General features: G+C 36.0%; 1 protein-coding gene across 5 annotated transcripts in view; it reads right to left on the minus strand.

Annotated features, from left to right (window-relative positions):
- Nucleotides 1-22,429, minus strand: part of LOC149538574 (uncharacterized) — a 198,696-nt gene that overhangs the window by 108,705 nt on the left and 67,562 nt on the right. For all 5 annotated transcript variants that reach the window (XR_016356076.1, XM_089799882.1, XM_089799881.1 and 2 more), the window contains exon 2: nucleotides 11,678-11,902. Coding sequence is in view for 4 of the 5 variants with exons in the window: in XM_089799882.1 (XP_089656008.1) it covers nucleotides 11,678-11,902 (225 nt within the window). In the remaining variant the exon portion in view is untranslated. The remainder of the gene's footprint in view (nucleotides 1-11,677; nucleotides 11,903-22,429) is intronic.

Consider the following 22,429-nt stretch of genomic DNA (forward strand, 5'->3'; position numbering starts at 1 on the left):
CTTTATTCCAGGAGCTACCCTACCCAACAAGGCTGCCTATAAGATGACCCCTCAACAAAATGAGGAAATTGCCAAGCAAATCCAAGAGCTCCTAGACCAAGGCCTAATTAGGAAAAACATTAGCCCATGCGCAATCCCTACTATTTTAGCCCCCAAGAAAGGAGGAACTTGGAGACTTTGTACTAATTCTAGAGCCATTAATAGAATCACGATTAGGTATAGGTTCCCAATACCTAGAATTGAAGACCTAATGGAATGTTTAGGGGAAGCAAAATATTTCACCAAGATAGACCTAAAAAGTGGCTACCACCAAATCAGAATAAATGAAGGGGATGAGTGGAAAACAACCTTCAAAACTATAGACGGTTTGTATGAATGGCTTATAATGCCATTTGGTTTGTCTAATGCTCCATCTACTTTTATGAGGCTTATGAATGAGGTATTGGCAAATTATATTGGTAAGTTTTTTGTTGTATATTGGATGACATATTAAATTTTAGCAAAACTAAAGAGGAGCATATCAAGCATTTACAAATTGTTTTTAAGAAATTAAATGAAGAAAAGCTAATGATAAACTTGGAGAAGTGTGACTTCATGAAACAAGAGCTAGTTTATCTTGGCTTTGTTTTGTCTCAAGGTAACCTCAAAATGGATCAAGACAAGGTGGATGCCATTCTAAGTTGGCCTATTCCCAAGACTGCATCAAATGTAAGAAGCTTCCATGGTTTGGCCTAGTATTATAGAAAGTTTATCAAGCATTTCAATGGCATATGTGCTCCTATGTTGGATACAATCAAAAGTGGAATGAAGACAAAGTTTCACTGGACCCCACAAGCTGATCATGGTTTTGAAACACTCAAAAAGAAGATAGCAGAATTGCCTACTCTAGTGCTTCCTAGCTTTGAGAGACTTTTTCAAGTGGAGTGTGATGCATGTAATGTAGCTATTGAGGCTGTTCTAAGCCAAGAAGGAAGACCAATGGCTTTTCATAGTGAGAAGCTCAATGATGCAAAGAGGAAGAACTCCTCCTATGACTTAGAGTTGTATGCTTTAGTCCAAGCTCTAAGGAAGTGGAGGTACTATTCGCTCCCAAAAGAATTTTTGGAGTACTTAGACAACCAAGCCCTCAGGTTCCTTAACTCCCAAGATAAGCTTAGTAGCAAGCATATGAAATGGGTAGAACACCTACAAGCCTACACCTTCACCATTAGGCATAAGAAGGGGGTGTAGAATAAGGCAGCTAATGCATTAAGTAGAAGACTCCTTACAGTCCAAGAGATTCAACTACAATGCATAGGCATTGAAATCTTCAAAGACCTATATCCTAATGATGAAGACTTTGCTCAAATCTACAAGGTATGCAAGGAGTTCAAAAAGAACTTTCATGGTGAGTTTTCTGATTATACATTGCATAATGATTTATTGTTTAAAGGGAGTCAACTTTGAGTTCCTAGAGGGTCAATGAGGGAAAATTTGATCCAAGGAAAGCATAATGGGGCACTTAGTGATCATTTTGGAGTCAACAAGACTCAAGAGTTAGTTACTAGGTTCTATTTCTGGCCTAGGATGACTAGAGATATTAGACAGTATGGGCAAAGTTGTATAGTTTGTCAAAAGGCAAAGGGCACATCCACCAATGCTGGTCTTTATCAACCACTTCCAATCCCTAGCAGACCATGGGAGTGCATAAGTATGGATTTTGTAGTTGGCTTACCAAAGACAAGGCAAGGTTATGATAGCATTTATGTGATTGTGAATAGGTTTAGCAAGATGGCCCATTTTGTACCTTGCAAAACCATACATGATGCTTGTCAGATTGCTCACTTGTTTTCCAGAGAGGTGGTTAGGATCCATGGACTACCTATGAGCAATGTTTCAGATAGGGAGACCAAATTCACGAGCCACTTTTGGAAGACACAGTGGAAAAAGCTTGGAATTAACTTATCTTTTGGATCTGCCTATCGCTCACAAATAGATCGCCAAACAAAGGTGATTAATAGGAATCTAGTCAACTTGTTGAGGTGTCTCACAAAGATGTATGGTCAGGCATGGGACCAACTCATTTGGAAGACTGAATATGCATATAATGACACAGTGAATAGATCAACTGGTAAAAGTCCTTTTGAAATAGTTTATGGTTTGCATCCTAGAGGGGTATTTGAGTTGAGGGAGTTGAAGTATGGAGAACAAGGTAGTGCTATGCTGTGGACTTTGCCCAATCTATGAGGGAAGTCCATGAAAATGTAAGGAAGACACTAATTGAAAAAGCTGACAACTGAAGCAAAAGGTGGATGCATCAAAAAGGGATGTTCAGTTTCAAATAGGGGATCTTGTGATGGTTTATCTGAATAAAGCAAGGTTGCCAAAGGGAGTACCACACAAGCTATAGATGAGAAGATTGGGTCAATGCAAAATACTTACAAAATATGGTACAATGCTTATAAGGTTGAGCTACCTGCAAACATAGGGTTGTCACCAATCTTCAATGTTGCAGATCTGATTTCATACAAAGGACCTGTTCCAGATGCTGGTCAAAATCTTCAAGAGGTCACCCAAGATGTAGCAGACATGTATCTTATCTGACAACAGATAAGATACTAGATTCAAGGGTCTACAAGAAGACTCAGAAGGACTACATGGACATCTGGTCAAATGGCTTGGCAAGGATGATATTGATGCTACTTGGATAAAAGAGGCAGACTTCAAGAGGTTGGGCATTGACTTCCAATTGCTCAATCCAAGGATGGATTAACTTCTTTTTGTTTGCGGGAGTATGGTGTAGGAGCACCTAGTCAAAGCTCCTTGTTTTGATTTTAGTTTTGATTTTGGCATGTATTAACTCTAGCCAAGTTAGGAGTGTGAATTTGGACCTTTCAAGCTCATGGTTGAATTTGTTCCTAGGTGGAGTTGACTAGGCTCAATCCACTCTACGTGGTTTGGTTTTCTTGCTTTATGTTTGTTTGGTTTTTGGTTGTTAAGGGTTATGGGTCTTGGACCATAAAAGCCTAGGGAAGGTATGGTTTTGACCTACCTTGTCCTCTTTGATGTTTTTACATCCTCTTGCATAGGCTAGTAGATCCTAAATACCATTTGGAGCAAAAGATGAGAAAGATGTCAAATATTGACAAAGTTGTCAAGCAGGGCAAAGTGGTAAAAAACATGTGGATTGATGCTCTGAAGGCCCAATTATGTCTAGGCATCATAAACAGACCATGTTAGACCTACTGGGAAGATTCCAAGTCATAGATGTTTTAAAATTGCAAAAATGCAAAAGTTGTCAACAACTTTGAAAAGTTGCATGACAACATTTGAGCAAGAATTGAATATGTCGTGGACTTGAGGTTGATAGTTCCTATAACTGTCTGAAACCTCTAGGTAGACTTATAAAAACCACGAAATGACCCATTCCAAGGGTTAGAGATTCTAAGAGGAAAGTTTTCTTATTGAAAACCACAAAGTCTGCCCCAGTTTTTCAGTCTTACCTATTTTAGTTTGCATGTTCACAATAATGGATTAAAGCTTGGGTTTTTGCACTGGATTGTTGGAGTTTATACTTGTACAATTCTTTTTGTTTCAGGCTGCTAGGTTGTAGAAGTTCATTTGATTAGTTTTTGAAAACATTTTGTAAACAAACTATGCGCTGTTCCAGTCTTGACAGTTTTTGCAAAAGTGGCTCCCCCATGAGTTCCTACTGTAGATTCATCACGCCCTTAAGGGGAATGGAAATGAAGCCAATTTACATTATGTATATAGCTTTTGGGGCCTTGGAGAGTTGGTCAACCATTTTTAATGTGATGCCATAGGCAAGTCACAGTCACTTTGTTAGGCAATCACGACATTTTCAAGAAGCTTTTGGAGGTTTGAATGTGATAGATACTTCAAACCATGAGATGCACAATGGAGAGGGGTTAGTAATGTTTCCATATGCAAGAGGAAGAAGTTTCAAAACAAGTTTTGCTAAGATTTTGATTATACCCTAGTCAGCACTGTCATTCTTAATGTGAAACCCTTGAATATAGGCACACAAATTTCTTTTAGGTGTACGGAGAGCTTGGGGACCTGAGACTCACAAAATCTTTAGGTTTTCCAAAAGGGTACCCAAATCCATGATTTGCTTGCCACCTTGTTCAGAGAAATATGGGTTTATAGTCCAAAAACCCAAGTAGGAGTTCTAATTCAGTTAGGCCTGTTTTTTATAGTTTTGGAGTAGATGCAAAGAACTTGAGGAAAACTTGAGGGATTTGTATCCTTAAGCCTAGGTGAGGTCTAAGACCTCATGTGTGAGCCCCTCACTCCATGTGGTTGAGGAAATGAACAAGATAGATCAAGAATTGAAGGTGGCAAGTTAGCTTGTAGAGGCATTTGGTGAATGAAGAAGCAAAAATCCTTGGTGTAACTAGGTAGTGAGTAGTTGGAGGATAGGATAGAGATCCTCTAGAGGTTAAAGTACGAAAGTAAACCCTAACAGGCTAAGAGAAAGCCTGAGCAAGTCCTAGAGAAGATATGGACTAAGCAAGCAAACTACCTAGTCTTACATCATGTGCTCTTCTCTATGAGAAAGAAGTCTGAGGTGAAAACCCTTGTTCCACTCTCTAGTAGCATCTATGGTGGGTCAACCCTCTGACTTTGTTCATGGTGGATATCATGTGAGTTACTACATGACGTTGTTGTGATTATGTCATGAAAGGTGACGATCTTATCAATAGCTGGACCTGTTATCATAACAAACTACATTAAGTTGTTGTCCCGGAATGTCAGAAGTTATGATAACGAACAGAAGGTAACTATTGTAAGGTGACTATCTTATCAATAGTTTGACCTATCTCCTAGATATGCTACATTAACTTGTAACACCAAAATGTGTTGGATGTCTAGGAGCAAATGTCATCATGGTTTTTTAGGCTAGATTTTGCTGGACACCATGAAAATCAATTTATTATGGTTTTTCGGGCCAGATCTTGCCAGACACCATAACTTAAATCTATCATAGACCACACTTAAGGTGGTATTCAAATCTTTTATTATAATTGCTGAAATTCTCTCCTTGCTAAAGAGCGAGTGTTGAGAAATTTAGCCTAATAGTGAATTGAAGCAAATTTCATATGTAATATATGTTAATATATATGTGTGATTTCTATCACTCCTTTGTTAATGAAACCATAACCTTTTTGGTGAGTGCTATACAAGTTTTATGAGTGTCATACCATATTTTGGGAAGGTTACAAGATGGAAGTGTCTCATTTGAAATTCAAATTAGTCAAGTTTGGTGCTACCTATCCATACAAGTAGCCACAACTCCCTATGTGCTGTTGCACCAAAACTTAGAGGCCACTACATTGCTTATTAGGATGTCACACACATTGTGTTGGGATGCTACACAAGTTTGAGGAGATATAGAGGGATGATGTTATATTTTCTTTTGTTTGGTTTGCATACTTCATCAACAAAGATCAGCTCTTAAATAAATTAACGTATTCATATTATGTAAGAAAATTCTAAATGCTCAAGTTTGCTACAGCAACATATACATTGTATTTATTTGACACTAATTTAGCAAAAGAAATTTATACTAGCATAGAGAATTGGAAATATTAATATTGTATCCAATTGTTTTGTAATACCAATTGTTTGACAGAATTTTTTCTTCCTTATTCATCTGTCTTTACTTCTACAGCTTTTCTAGATTCTTTCTCCTTTGTTTCCTTGCCTTGCACAACACATTCCCTTACATTTGTCTACTATTGGTTTACTTCCTCAGTTTTTTCCATAGGGTGAAATAAGTCAATGGTAAAGCCAACAAAAAACTTCTTACATTCTTTCTTACCATCCACATGTATATGCAACAATCCCTAAAAGCATCATTGTGATATTTTATGTCTATGGCCATTATGACTTAATTAAAATGTGTTTGTGGTAAACATTCAAGTTATTCTCAATCTATGCTTGATATTTTCAGTTCTACTATTATGTCATTATTTATGCTACAAACATTGGTAGGAGCTCTAAAACATGTGTTTTTTATCATGGATGTGGTACAAAGAATGGTGGAGCATAAGGAGGAATGAACAAAGTCAGGTATGTTGGTATGAAGATTTTAGTAGGATGATATGTTCAGTATTATATTGTGATTGGAAACCAAAGTAATCTTCAATTTGTATTGAAGATAAGATGTTAATGTATGTAAGAATCTGATTTGCAAGAGCTTCTGCCATCTTACATTTTTTCCTTGCAACATCTATGGACTTCAAGCCCATTCATGCAATATCTTGCACACTATCTAGCACATCTTCCCTCACCTTATCATTCTAATAAAACAAATACTTTCCTACACCATGTAGTAATCACTTTAGGTACTTGGGTATTATCTCTTGGTGAGTACTTTGTTAATGTTCAACATTGTTATTTCTGCCCATTCTTCTCTTTTTTAGTTTTTGGACTGTTCCTCTATTAGGCACAATTAGACATTGTTTTTACGATGGCATCCTTTTTCTCTTATGATGCTCCTCATCCTTCTCTTTCTCCCTTTGCTTATACAAGTCTTGCATTATGGGGGTTTTCTTCCCATCTAGTCATTTGTTCTCCCCCCTTATCTACTTTTAAAATTGGTCACTTCTTCCAAGAGTTCTCCTGTAGCTAGGTGTGTCCACTTCTTTCACTTAGCAGGCAAGAAAATTCAAGATCATAGAATTTCTTCGATTTGGCCTCTTAAGATTATTGATGCTCACCCTCCTCATAATCGTCATCCTAGCATCAAACCGGTGTAGGTCATTAAAATCTCTCATGATATTTCTTCTTAGATTGCATTTATTCTCTAGGCATCTTTTACCCAAAATTATCAAGGGTTTCTATTGTTCTTCATCTTCTTCATCTAAGTTTACAAGAAACGTTGATACACCATTTTGGTTCCTACATGTGTCTTAGATATGGTTTGTGCCACATTTTATCCTTGCTGCTTTCTAACTGTAGCATCTATTATGTTGTTTCGCATTGGAGATATTTTTGCCAAGTTTTCTTTTATCCCCTTGCATATTGCCGCCAACATATAGCATTTTTTCCCTTCATTTGGTTCCACACCTCCCATGTCTACAAGTATATGCTGCCCCACTTTGGCTTTTTGTACATCCCACATATATGAATTCCAATTTTTTGGAAACTTTAACAATTTTGAGTTTATTGGAACCTTGTCCTACTCTTCTGCTTCTCCATTTTGAGTTTCTACAAATTCTTTCTTTTTCTTTCTATGATTGGATTTTGGGAGGTGATACTTGTAATGAAATCTTTGGCTTCTTCTAACATTTGGACCTGGGACCTTCTAGTTTTTGCATATTGTGATTCTCTCTATTTTGGTACTTATTCAGTTCAACAACTCACAATGGAAATTCAAAACTAGAAGAGTACCTTTGTCCTTCCTTCCTTGCCAATTTCCTTAACAACAAATCTTTAACCACAAATAATGAAATTTTATGTTTTAAAATTACCAATAATTGGTTAGCTTCATCACTATGTCATCCTAAAATTAAACATAACTAAAAAATACTGCAGAGCCAACTTTTTCATAAAATCTAGGGGCACTCTAGGGTTAGCTTTAGTTATATCTTTAACTTGTACAATCAATTCATCTAAATTTCTTAATTAGCTCAAGATATAGGGTTGCATTTATTAGTATATTTTTGTTTTTCTTAATTTTCACCAAAAAGGAAAGCTGAGATCCCTTTCCCCATTAGGCTTCAAGTTTGGTGCATGGAAGAAATGCAATTTTTAGGAGGAAATGAACCAGATTCATGGGCCAATTGTGAAGTCTTGGAGGATTTGCATTTCCAAAGCACTTAGAATCTGATGTGATATGTGCACTCCATTAGACTTAATCATTCTAACAAATGGACATATATTTCACCAAAAAATGAAAATTTTTTAAAAAAAGTTATAATTTAAGCTTTTAAATTTTTATCAATAAATATGCTGTAATGTCCCCTCCTCCGCGCTAGCCATAATGGCGCCTTGTTGGTCTATCTTTCTATCCAGATAGGCTAATGGCATATGATTTAGGATGCCGGCCAATCACAAGAGTTTTGGTTTCACTGGAGGAGATTTTAAATGGGAAATTCTAAAGTTAAAGCCACATTGTTTTATTAAGTCGAAATATAAAGTACTTTATTATTTAAAGTCACTTTATGACAAAGTAACTTAAGTGACTAAAGGACGAAATAGTCTTTAATCCCACATTGCTAAGTTGTTTGTATCTCTCCTCATTTTGAGGTTATAAAAGAAAGCATTTGCATTGGGATTGTTACCATGAATATATGTTATTTTTACAAAGCCTAAGGTTGCTTAAAAGTGAGTGGATATTTCCTAAGGACGAAACCCCTTGAGGAGAATACTGAGGCTAGACGCAAACCTAGTACTCATAAATGAACATTCAATTCTAAGTTTCAAATTGAAGCAGAGATTTACAAGTCTTGGGAGCTCACAATAGGAAGAAGATTAGTGTGTGAAAATCAATACAAAATAGTGGTACATATGCTACATTAGCTGGTTGTTGATGCTTGGACGGTAAAAACAATTGGACATTTATTACTTATTCTGAGATGATGTTGGAGAACTTCGCATGAGCTAAGTTACATATTATTCAAGGCTTTTCTCTGTCTACGTCCACCCAACAGTGAGACAGCAGTAAGCATTACATGTGACAGTGAGCAGTAGCACACCGACACCCCAAGCCATGTCACGGGAACACCTCACATGGGTTACCTTCAGGGCAGCGACATCAGATAGAAGTCAAGAATCAGAACAGCAGGCGGAATGTTGAACATTACAAGAGATTGATAATGGTCTAACAATGACTCTAGGTGGAAGCAACAAGGGTAGTCCATTGTCCAACCATTGGCCAATCGACAAACATTATATTTCACTCTTCAAAATGCACATTACAGTATTGTTTGTCTGTAATAACCCCAACTGGTTATAACTTCATCAAACACCAAATTATTTTATAATTCAGTAGTTTGACATTTTGTCAAACACTTTGCAGGCAAGCTCTAATACCACTGTAATAACCCTGTCTAGTCATAGCTAAATCAAGCATCAATTTCTTTCACATTTTGATGGTTTGACATTTTGCCAAACGCTTGGCAAGCAGCCCAATTACCATTGAATCTATGATGTCTTAAATTTTCAAACACAATATCAAGATGTATAGCAAACTGACCACAAATTTACTTAATTTTGCCGTTATAAGTTTTGTATAAATAAATACCAAATGCCAATAAACAATTTTGAAATAATTCACACTAGCCTCTGAGTTCATTCATCAACAAACCATACAACAATATAATGAAAAAGGAATTTAATTGTTGGCTGATTATAAATCAGAATTTGAAGCTAGTCTGTTTACTTTTAAACTATGTAATATAAACTGAATTTTACAAATTAAGAACCTGGGCTTTGCTAAAGAATGTAATTGCAAAGTCAAACTAAAAGCCGCCTGGTCCAATTTCAATCTGGCGTTCATAGTCTAACCTTACAAATGCTGCCCAAAACAAACTTGAATCTGCAGACTAAACCCTCGTCCAACAACAGAGAAATTATAATATTCAATTGTATAAATGCTCCTCAGTCACAGTTAATACAGAAAGAGGAGACAATAATAAAATTCAAAAGTTCACAATACCTCAGCTATGGATTCTCATAATTAAATTTACAATACTTTAGTTGTAGATCCCAAGCCCTTATACTTCAACAAGGGCACAAACTTCAGACTTAGAAATGTCACAAAGATAACAAGAGCGAAATAAGATAATCAAATAATTGGATGCTTTACTCATCAAATGGGCTCATATTTATAATCTCCAAATGGCACAAAGTTTCCCAAATGAACTTCACTTAAGAAGCTTCCCACACAACATTAAAATATAATAAAGTGCCATTATAATCTAATTTATTAATTGCTTTTGGCTTTGAAAATGACCTTTTCCACCATAACTTAAAATTCTGACACCCCATGATTTAAAACTTTTCGTCTCGGTTCCAACAAGCTATGATACTAAGGTGACCAACCAACAACATTATCAAAATAGCAACCTTAGTGTATTTATATGAACAATAATAATAATTCACCTATCTTGCAAAAACAACTGAAGAGACATCAGAATCAAAATCTGACAACACCAAAGTGATCTTGAAGATGAAAGATGATGAATGAACCTGACAAAGTGACTTACTATAAATAGATGCTCCCTCCAAGATTCATGGCGCTCAAACTGGTGCCCAAAATAAAAACTGAGAGCATCCTCCAACTCCTCTAACTCAATTGAGCTCATCGGAACCAATAGATTAACTTACTATAAATAGTAAGTACCTCAAATAGAGCCAAAACACACCATAGGCTGCTGGAAAGACTATAACCACACAACTGAGACCCTCAAATCCCACTGTCAGCTCACGAGGGTTGCAATGGTGAACTAAACTGGCCAATTGCAGGAACCTACTAAAAATGGGGACATTACATTGTCTATGTATTTCTCCAAATAATGAAATCTAGTTAATGACATCTAATGTTTAGAACTAAATTGATGTTACTTTCATGAACCGATAATATACCTTGTGTTATTGTGCTATTGCTGACATCTATTTTGAAGTCACCGTTTTCATTGATAATACAATTATTCTCTGATACACAAGTTCACAAATCAATAAAATGGTATTAAATAGTTCATTACTTAAGTTTCTTTGGTTGCACACCAATTGTTTGACAGAAAGTCAGTAGTTCAGATTTGAGTTTTATTTATCAAACAAAGAAGGGATATTACACATGCATATGTCCAAGGAATTTCAATCTTACAATAACAACATGGTTCGTACAATTAATTCTAAATAAAAAGGATGAGCAGAGAGCTTTTTGAAACTATTCATTACAAACACAAGAATGTTGTTTTACAGTTCAACATAGACATTATCTTGCTATTTTTCTTATGCAGAAGAGGAAATTGGTAAAGGTCTTATCATTGAATTTAACCAGTCCACAAGATGTCTGTCTCACAAGGACTGGGACTGTGAACAGTAACAAAAACTAATGGAATGGAGCATATTGATAAAAATGAGTGAGATAAAGAACAAATAGTTTCTATATTTTCATTTTGTAAGAGACAATGAAGATATTAATGGCAATACTCAACTAGAGCACTGCAGAGAATGTTATGGCTTACAGCTTACCTGAATAGAAAAGTGTTTGACCTACAGGATAATCTCTAAGAGGCTCAGTTCCTCAAAATATGCATAGTTCTCGGTGTCAATAAAGAGTAGAAAGTAAGGATGAAATTTTTTCATTCAGGAGGAACCAATGAGACTCAAAAGATGCAGTTTGTTCTATCGACACTAAATGTAAAATTTAAGTCATTTTCCCACAAACATGTTTCCATTTACTAACATTATATGTGACAGGAGCAGGTAACCGTAAAATCTGTGGACTGCAATGTTTGAATGGCTTTAAATTTTGAAAATGAGCCAAATTATCAGTTCCTGCTCAAAACATACGTAAAAACCAAATATGCACAAAAGAAGCTATGGTAGTCAATCGTTTTTTGGTAACTGGCTTGCATCTACCATGATAAATTATAATTTATGTATATATCAAACCAAAGATTACAAGTGGCAAAGAAAATGGAGTACAAATTTTACATACTTTGAGGAGTCGCCCAGGAGCGGACATCCACTGATTGTATCATTGTTCGGGAAAAACCAATATGTAAAGGAAAGCCAATTGTGTCCAGATGTTTTGGTGGTCTAGCTAGCACTTGAGTCAAATGCGTCAAATGGGACTGACATCCAAAAACCAAACCTTCTTTTCTTTTGGATATGCTTATCTCAATGGACCTTCCCAGAATGTGTGCTCCTGTGCATGCACATCCTTCAAAAAAAAAGAATGGTGTGGATGTCAGTTTTCTTTTGTGCTGAACAGGATGCATTTTTACTAAATAAAACACATTTTAGATTTTCCTGGTCAAGAGACTGCTTTGCAAAGACAATCAACCTTCACTGCTGCCCACAAGAGAAACAAAAACGTACAGAACTTTCAAAGTTATAGCCTTTCTTAACAAAATTGTACTGACTTTCATGCGTAACAAAGAAGAAATGATATAGTGAACTTTTTAACATAACATGTTTGGTTAGAAGAATTCTATCTTTTTCTGTATAGTAGATTATACCAAATTGGGGAAAGATAAGCCCAGTCAACAGCTTTATATCAATGCATCAATCTAAACATACACTGCATGCTCTCGAAAAACTATGCATACTCTCAAGATACATTCTGAAAGCAATGGATTTGAGCTCAATATGCTTATCTGCAGATCAGGATTGTCCACAATATTATTATTCTAGTAAGATTTTAATTACTTTTATTTATTCAGTTCTTGACAATCCAGGTCAGCTGATCTGCACCCTCAATAACATTATTACCCAACTGTACACAATATCAAAATTTCAAGGATGATTCTGAGGGAGCCACAACTTGACAGATTGAGCGGATAGATGTAATTAAGGTATTAAACTTGCAACAGTAAATCTTGGTTAGCCAAACTTACCACATGTTTTCAAGTTCCTCCAGCGAAGAGATGCCTTAAAGTTTATATTGCTCATTGGAACACAAAACTTTATATAAAACTAAAAAGGCAACTTCAAACAAAAAGAATAATTCTATGACATACGAGACATAGCAAAGGACATTGGAACAACATGTTGGCACCTACAAGGCTACAGAGGGACCAGACAAAGGTCTCTGCCTTCAAAACAAATTATGACATTCACAAGTATTACTACTTTGGGCGCCTAAATACTAAAACCTGTATTCAGTATTAATTGGTGGCTATTAATGCTCTTCCAGATTTGATTATTTCTATCATAATTCATGAAACACAACAAATTTTGACAGGCAGTCAAGGGCAAGGAGGTATCTCAAGAAAGAAAACAAAATTGGGGACAAAAAAGAGAAAAACTCTGCATTCATTCCCATATTAAAGAGAAATCCTCTCTGACAAGAGGACTTGAAATGGAGGACATTTGACATAATTCCTTAACGAACTTTAAGTGATATGAATGTAGGATTTAGTGAGAAGCAAGATTGGCAAATCTTTGAACTTTGATTTCAATATGGAGAATTATAGTTTCAATAACTATCCATGAGAATTTATCATAGATGTGAATGCGAGTAAGTATCAAAAAGTTCAGATTGTGCAGTAGTACTTGAGGAGCTAAGAGATAAAACACTTTGATTTTAAAGTTGGGCTAACATGTTCTCCTCGGGTTATCTCAAGTACTCCTTGTGGGTACAATGATTTGTAGAAGACCACTGCTGTAACGAGATCTCCTGTGGCACCATGCTGACTGTAAACTTACTGTAGAAGAACAAGTAAAGACCAAAGCGATGAGCTTGGTGATCAAATATTGCATAATGACCTGCCATCTGTGAATATCTTTAGTTGGAAAAATGCTAAACTATTGAAATATACATTTCAGATATCAGGTTCGTCCTGTACTGTCATATTTCTACACATTGCAATAAATCAAGAATTACAAGGAAGAACAAGATCATATTGTAATATACAGAATAAGCAGAACTGTTATGGCATCAATTTAAATCGAATAAATCAGATTTTACTTTTTCATTATAAATGTTTGAAATAGTGTTGCCATATTGTTGTCAGCTGTCTTTAGATGCTACAGTTGCTACATATTTTGACATTAGTAAGACCGTGTGCACATCCATGCAGGGTAACTGAGGTAGATTACTAGATTCAATGTTCCCAGGTCTAGAGAGTCAGCAGCTCCTCACCAACATGCCAGTAAAGCAGGATAGACACATATTACTGGCTTCCTTTATTCTATTGGAAGATTGTTTATCTTTGATGTTTGAAGAGATTTCAAAAGACATTATTTGCACCCACTAGAAGGTCATCTAACCAACAAAGTCAATGTTCTCCCATGGATATAGTAGATCTTGTTGAAGATGGTAGCTGTGATAGAGATCTTTATCTTTGGAAATATGAACGTTATTACCGTTATTGTTACGTTCAGCTGAAAAGGACACTTAAGTTTAATTTGTAATTATAAATGTAAATGACATGTGCCATTCTCATGCATTGAGGCATGAATATTCGAAGAGTCATAATTAATTATAGGAGTTATAGGAATCTCAACAGACCTTTCGGTTATCATGTGAAGAGTCTCCTATTGTTATATATTTGTATCATGTAAAGGATTTTGTACACTTGAATTTCATAATCAATAAAGATATGTTTTGTTGTGTGGCTGGGTTTTTCAATTCATTCTAGAAGGGTTTTCCCAGGATATTTCTAGTGTTCATTGTTTCAGTTTTGTCTTCTTCTTATTGCTGGTTATTTTCATAGTTTTCTGGGCGCTAGTTTCAACATGGTATCAGAGCCATGATATCATCTATATAAAAAATGTTAAATTTTATATAGACTGTCTATTTGTGATGATCCCAATTTTTTTCATTTATTTCTAAATGGATCCCATGACATTTTTTTTAATCGAATGTTTTGTACTGCTTCACCTTCATTAACTTTTATGCGGTTGTCTTCGAGGCATTCTGCTCAAGTATTCTTACCTTTGTTCTCATCAGATTCAATTTCTCTTCCTTTTTTGGTCAATTAAGGTCTCTGTTTCTTTTTCCACCTGTCTCATAATAGAGATCATGTTTAATATTTCTTATTCGAGAGGCAAATCCACAAGAAAAGAAGGAAAAAAATAAGTATCAAGCTTTCTGTCGTGCTTATTGGTGAAGAGAAAGGAAAGAAGTGAGATTTCATTTTCTGATGTCGTGGCTTGTTCAATCCCTTGCTGCTCCATTTCACGAGCAAAACGAGTAGAGTCATAGCGATGGGGATGATGCACGCGAGGTTAAAGAAGAAAACCCTACATCTACAGGCAGCGGAGTGAAGGAAGACCTTTCAAAGTTAACAAATACCCTCAAACGCCAATTCTGGGGCGTCACCCAATTCATAGCGCCGCCTCCCTTCGTCAAAGTCGCTGAAGACCCTTCACCCGAAGACAATGATGTCCTTGATCGGTTTCAAACCGATATCTTTGGGAGATTCAAGACGGGTTTCTTGCATATCTCCTCTGTCATATAGAGCCTCGCAACAAATCAAGATGAATCTTAATTTGAATCAGAGGATAAAATTAGTGAGTCTCCCAAGTCTGTGAATTTTTCGATCAGTGAAATTTCTAGGCTTGCGTCGAGCTTTTTGAGTTCGAATTTGGGGAACTTGAACGAGGAGGGTGAAGATAGGGTTCTGGGTTTGACTGAAGAAGTTCTCGGCTTTGTAGCTGATGTAGCATAGCATCCCGAAACTTGGTTGGATTTTCCCCTGGACAAAGATGGAGATGGATATCCTCCCTAGGCAGGATTCGATTCAGGAAAATATCTTCACGATTTGTATATGTCTTTTATGCATCTTCGTACTCTTCCTGTGTTTAAATCTTTCAACGGTCTAGTTGTATTTCATTGCTTTCCATCGAGTGCATGTCTTCATTGCTATGTATGCAAAGTTTCGAGCGATTGATAGAATCAGTGGTTTTGTGGAGACGCGGTTCAAGAAAGTTGCGAAGTGCAGATCTTCTATTGGGTTGAAATCCCTCTTTATCGTCTCTTCTACTGCAGTTGAGACTTTCACAATGATGGGGGTCTAATTGGATTATCAAAGAAGTTCTTTTTCTCAATATGATCAGGGACGGAATATTACGTTCATATTACAAGTTTGAAAGGATACAAATCTTATGATAACATGCACTCACGTCTTTTGCCTCGTAGCACTAAACAGATACGTTTTTTTTGTTATCTTTCTTTACTTTTACCAAGATTGGAGGATGTGTATGTAACTGTCAGAATTTACTTATCATTTCTTTTCTTCAGTGCCCTCTCTCTCTCTCTCTCTCTCTCTCTCTCTCTCTCTCTCTCTCTTAAGGAATTATATAGGTGATATTAATTTTCTGCATGTTTCTAGGCAAGCCTAGTTTCTACGGTTATAGAACTTAGTCATTTTACTATCGATGGTGATGATTAGTTGTACGCAGTGCTACATACTGAGAGATTTGCATAACTTTCAACGAAAAAGGAAGCTAAGTATTTTCTATGTTATCTTCCTATCTAAGGTCATCTACTATATTGTCATATATGAAACGGTTAGATTTGGAAAGTTTATGACAAGATTATCTTACTAATCTCTCTTGGTTGCAAATGGATGCTATAGGATCTTTGAGAATATTTATTCACAGTCACATTTAGAGAGAAGTTTCCAACATAATTTTTTTGTGCTATTTGCTTACAGTCTTCAGATTTTGATAAAATATTGAGGAATAGTTTATGAGTATCTTTGTGGAAAGCTCTTTTATCTGAAGATTGTATATAAATTTCATTATGGTTTTTGGAGGAGGATCAACAATTTGTTGGATGGTTTAGGAAAGCTTGATCTTATACATGGGCCACCATGGGTGTACATTGGTCTTTATCTCATGCAAGATTGTGTCAAGTCGACATTTTGATTGCATTCTTTAGCTACAAGTTGAGACTTTGTTGTTAAATAGTATTGCATGGAGTTGAAGAGATAAGTATTATTGTGATGTTTTATTCTTATAATTGTATTAATGCTATGAAATTTATAGTAGCTATTAAGGCATCATTCTAAACCTCTTTGTGTAGGCCACAAAGAGATGAGTATTTATTGAGATTAGGCCACAAAGAGATGAGTATTTATGGTTATAGATTATGTTTAGCATTGATAGTTGATTTTAATAATCTTTCTTGGTTGGAGGATGCAACAAGATAAGGATTATAGCTCCAGACGGAGATGTTGAGCTTGAGAGGGAGATTTTAGCTTCAGAGAGAGGCTTCATAATTAAGAGGGAGTGCTTATGGAAGTCCCTTCATTCTTTCATATGCTTGTGATGTTTGTGATATTTATAAAATTTGAGACTTAAATGGAATCAAGTCTTAGTTTGTTATTGTCTATTTTATTCATGTGTGAATAAATGAGATTGTAAGATCAGCTATGATAACTCTTTCACTATACAATAGTGAACATCATATTGAGAGAGTCCATGATGTCATCATGTTGAGAGATTCCGTGATGAGAGTTGGATGTCATGTTGAGAGATTCCATGACAGTTCACGTTGAGAGAGTCCGTGAATAAAGGTTTAGTTGTGAGTCTTACTAAATCTTTTCATGTTGAGTGATTCCATAAATATGATTGATTGTTACAGGTTTTCATGTTGAGTGATTCCATGAATATGATTGATTGTTATAGGTTTTCATGTTCAGTGATTCCATGAATACGATTGATTGTTTCATGTTTTCATAGGATATATGAGATGAGATTTTATCATTAACATTTTGGTTGCAGTCTTGTGTGATTGTTCAGCTAAAGATCTCTCTCTGGCTAGGAGGGAGTGTTGAAGATGGTAGCTGCGATAGAGATCTTAATCTCTAGAAATATGAATGTTATTACCGTTATTGTTACGTTCAGCTGAAAAGGACACTTAAGTTTAATTTGTAATTATAAATGTAAATGACATGTGTCATTCTCATGCATTGAGGCATGAATATTCAAAGAGTCATAATTAATTATAGGAGTTATAGGAATCTCAAGAGACCTTTCGGTTATCATGTGAAGAGTCTCCTATTGTTATATATTTGCATCATGCAAAGGATATTGTACACTCGAATTTTATAATCAATAAAGATATATTATGTTGTGTGGCTAGGTTTTTCCCTTCATTCTAGAAGGGTTTTCCCAGGATATTTCTGGTGTTCATTGTTTCAGTTTTGTCTTCTGCTTATTGCTGGTTATTTTCATAGTTTTCTGGGTTCTAGTTTCAACAGATCTTGTAACAGTGATTGATAGTGCAAAGGTTGATCCTTCATTACAAAGTTTAGATTGGGGTAGCCATGCCTCCATCAGCTCTACTGTATTTGAAAATTACCCTTATTTTTTCATAGTTATTTGTAGTGTTGGAAATACATAACATTATCATTTTGACAAGTTTAGGTTTTATTTACCATGGGTTCCCTGCCCATTGTTAGATAGACATATTTATTCTTGTGCTTTTAGTTAAAGTTCAACTTAGTAGACTTATTATGGTTGCTTGAAGATAATTTCATTTTTTCTCTTCTATGCATTACCTAGAATTGATTTTCAAATTTTCAATAGTGGAATAGTTTTCTTTTCTCCATTTCAAAGCAAATTATGATGAGAAAGACGTGTACTATCTTACTATATCAATTATTTAGATAGGCACGTGAGCTTTTCATCCATTTTTAATTGTTATCAATTTATCTGTACATTCTAATTTTCTACAAGTTTCCTTAATCTAGAACTAGAAGTATACACTTTCTAGAATCTTCCATTTGTCTCTCTTTGAAGCTTCCCTTTGTCTGGAAGCATTTTTGTATATCATTGTACTCAGTAAACACCTAATACAATAAAGGACATAGAATATATATTGTTGCCGCTAACACCTTTATGTTCTTATTCACAATTGTGCTCATACAAAATTATGTGTTCCAGTTTTTAAATGATTTATTTTTATTTCAAAATTTATTTCTCTTCTCCATCTTGCTGAAACTGAATCTATAGCAGTGCCTCAGTTTCATTTTCTCCATTTCAAAGCAACAAGATCTCATAAAGAAACAGTTTACCCAGTTTCTTTAAAAGCTTAAATTTTGAAAATTAAAAATATTTTATGAAAAACTTAAGAGTTCACTAGCCTGTGCAGAGGAGATAACAAGTTTTAGTCAGGTGCATAGTAATCTTATTGAATAACTGAATGACTAATAGGGGAAGCAACTGTGGGGAATTGGCATTGTGAGAGAAGTTGAACTTATCAAAAGCTGATAAACCTTTTTCAGGAAGGGCTCTTCTTATGGCCTTCAGTCTTCCCAAGGGATGCATCCCAATGAAAATCAGGAATACCAGGGGACAAGAATTTATATTTATTAGTTTTATTCACTTATGAGTGACAGGACTAGTTTTCATGGACAACATATTTCTTATAATATCGAATCATTCAGCTTTGCAAATAGATGATAAATCCCCTCAAATTTAAAGACCATGGAAAAGTTTCTGCCCTCGGATATAAATCTAACTGAGAAGAAATGAGTGCATGGGTGCTATGTCCCCCATTATGATTTGACTTAATTTACCTAAGTTTCTCAGTTAGGTTTTGATTGTAATGTCCCCTTATAGGATTGGTTATTTATCTTATTAGACTTAGTTATTTGTACAAATCATTATCATCCATACCTACCTTATTACTATTCTAACTTAATGAAGGAAGAAGTAGGTGTTATACAAGTTGCCTAGATACCAACTCTGCAATTGATTCTCTCAAACTTAGTAGGTCCAAGTCTGTATCACAAAGGCTTACAGAACATTGACCCCTACCCTATCTTGGGACAAAGAGCAATCTTGGATTTATACAAGCCCCTCCTTGGTAACATTACTACCTTCCTTGCTTAAACCAAATAGTAAAACGATATAGTATATAAATATATTTATATATGTAGGAACATATATACTAATTATGAGTTAATTCTATTTATGAATTTAAATTATTATTATAAGCTTATCATTATATATGAATTATGTATCTATATGACCATATCATGACCTTTCATCTTTAATATCACCTATACAAATAAAATTCTATAATTTAATATCTAGTTCAGATTCTTTATCATGTGTCATATTATGCTCACAGCATAACTTTGTATCTTTACTAAAGAGTATTCTCCATATTTTATAGTATCCTCTGCTTTCTTATTTCTTTCTAATCAATGATTTGAGAATGGGATTGTTCTCAACTAAGTATCTTGCAAAATCAAAGGGTTGCATCCTTCAAAAGTTTAAAAGATATGTCACTTCCTAATAGTATCCCTTCAAAACATAAGCAGATTGATTTGTTATATATAAATTGCATATCTTCCCAATTTTATACAAATTGTTTTATGCGAATTGCCCTCCATAATTAATTGTTATTTCATGCATGTACATTAAACATTGTCATTGAGATAATCGTTGTCGAATAGCCACTTAATAAAGCCCTTGCTATCAATCTGATTTGAAATGGAGATAAACTTAAATATTCACCGGTAAAAGTCTTATTTAGTTTGTTAGATAAATTGGAGTTGCCACCACCAAAGACCAACATCAATGATAGTCATTGTCAACATATAGAAACATAAGGGTCAAATAATATTAATAAGGGACTGTAATGGCTCTGACTCAATACAATAGAAACAACAACATTAGAAAATAAGGAACACAGCGGTAATCAAACTAAGTCAATAGATAGGCCTCTTAAGCACTAATCGTGTATACATCCATATAGCCTTTCATATGAAGGAAATATAATGGTAATAATGAGTAACATAGTCCAATAAATATTGTCACTAAGTTATGATTTTGTCAAAGATAATCAAGCAATTAGTTAAGAGCCAACCAGCAGATCAATATTATCATATGTATTTATTATTGGGTGTCCAACACTTAATATGAATGGATAAGGAGGATTCAATGAGTAGTAGGGATGTAAATATAATTTATTAGTGTAACACCAGTACTAGGGTATGTTGGGGCGAGTTTCTGGGATGGGGGACAATGGGTCTCATTTTCGAGATGGTGGGGGGATTACCAGGGGACAACGACAACAGGAGGACAGTGTCGTCAGAAAATAATGGTTCAAGATGTTCCTGACGGTGTATCGGGAGGTTCCTGACGGTGTTTCAGGATGTTCCCGACGGTGTATCAGGAGGTTCCCGACAGTGCATCGGGAGGGTTCTGTCAGTGTATCGGGATGTGTGTCGTCAGGCCGACATGTATCGAGATGTATCCAGAAGGTTCTATTATTACAGTTGGCATGTTGTATGCGGCTGACAGATACCTTCGAGAAGGTTCCTCGAACAGTATTTATATTTCCCTTCGGGATCATTGTAATCATCACTACCTCATGTAATATCTTGGCATATGCGAATAATAAAAGAAGTGTTCTGTTGTTCGAGTTCGTGTGCACTATCTGTATGCAATTCTTAACTAATCTATGCGGTAAACATTTGGCGCCGTTGCCCGATGGACCTAGAAAGGCAGGAGAATGAAGGGTAATGCCGAATCAGCTAAACAAGAATAAGAACAAACTAAAGGACAAGGACGAAATACGCACAGCACGTGGCGATCTGATTTTGGTGCAGCAAGTCGAACGAAGAAAGAGATTCCAGAAGATTGCTGCCGATGGATGCAGAAGCGCGGAAGCATTGTTGGAGGAGACGCGACAGTGGGTGGAATTGGTCGAAGAGGCAAGGGAGGAGTTTTTGAATTTGTGTTCGCCGAGGGAAGAAAGTCCAGCCGGAAGAGAATCCACTCGCACGGCTCGGAGTGCTAAAGGAGCAAGAGCGTGGAGTGAACTCTTCGTCTAGGATCCACTTCCAGAAGGAACAGATTCACTTAACGGAGACCCTTCTTCACCAAACACAGCTGTCGAGATACCAAGTGTGAGCGTCGGGATACCAAGTGTCAGCATCGGAATACCAAGCATGAGCATCAGGATGGCGGGACCAAAGGAGAAGTTACCTAAATTTGATGGTGATGGAGCAGTTGATCCCATCAGACATTGTAAAACCTGTGAAACGATTTGGAGAGCTAATGGCATAATGGATACAAATGAATGGATGAGGCAATTTTCGACAACCCTACGGGGTGTTGCGATTGATTGGTTTACTGATACTGATCCACAAAAGTTAAATAGTTGGGATAACATTAAGAAGGAGTTTATCGCCGAATTTCAACTCCTACGCGATGATAATGAAATTGTAGCGGAGATATTCAATACTAAGCAGGGGAAGAATGAAACAGTCCGAGTCTTCGCAAGGAAATTGAAGGATTTGATCAATAAGATGGAGAATAAGCCAGCTGACGGGTTATAGAAACGATGGTTCATTGAAGGCCTTCACCCAAAACTGCGAAAGAAGATGAAGATTGTGCCACCATCGACATACATTGAAGCATATAACCGGGCAATGAACTTGGAAAGTGAGCAGAAGACCAAGAAGAAGAAGAAGACTAGTTCATCCGATTCAGATGACAACGCCTCTTCAGGAGAAGATAGCACTGATGATGAGGGTAGCAGCAAGAAGGTTTGTGCCCTTCAGCAAGACATGATTCGGATGATGAAGGAATTCAAGAACATGAACAAGGAAACTAAGGGCAATGAACTATGGTGCACGAAGTGCAAAAAGGAAGGCCATACGAAGGGATCCTTCCCGAAAGAGCAATATTGCGAGATCTGCCAGATTATGGGACACTCGGTAAAGGAATGCCCGTTCAATTTGAAAACAAGAACACCACAACAAGTGTTCCTGACACA

The sequence above is a fragment of the Cupressus sempervirens genome, chromosome 9, assembly GCF_028749045.1.
Source record: "Cupressus sempervirens isolate cs-2001-9-10 chromosome 9, ASM2874904v1, whole genome shotgun sequence".
Taxonomy (NCBI): Eukaryota; Viridiplantae; Streptophyta; class Pinopsida; order Cupressales; family Cupressaceae; genus Cupressus; species Cupressus sempervirens.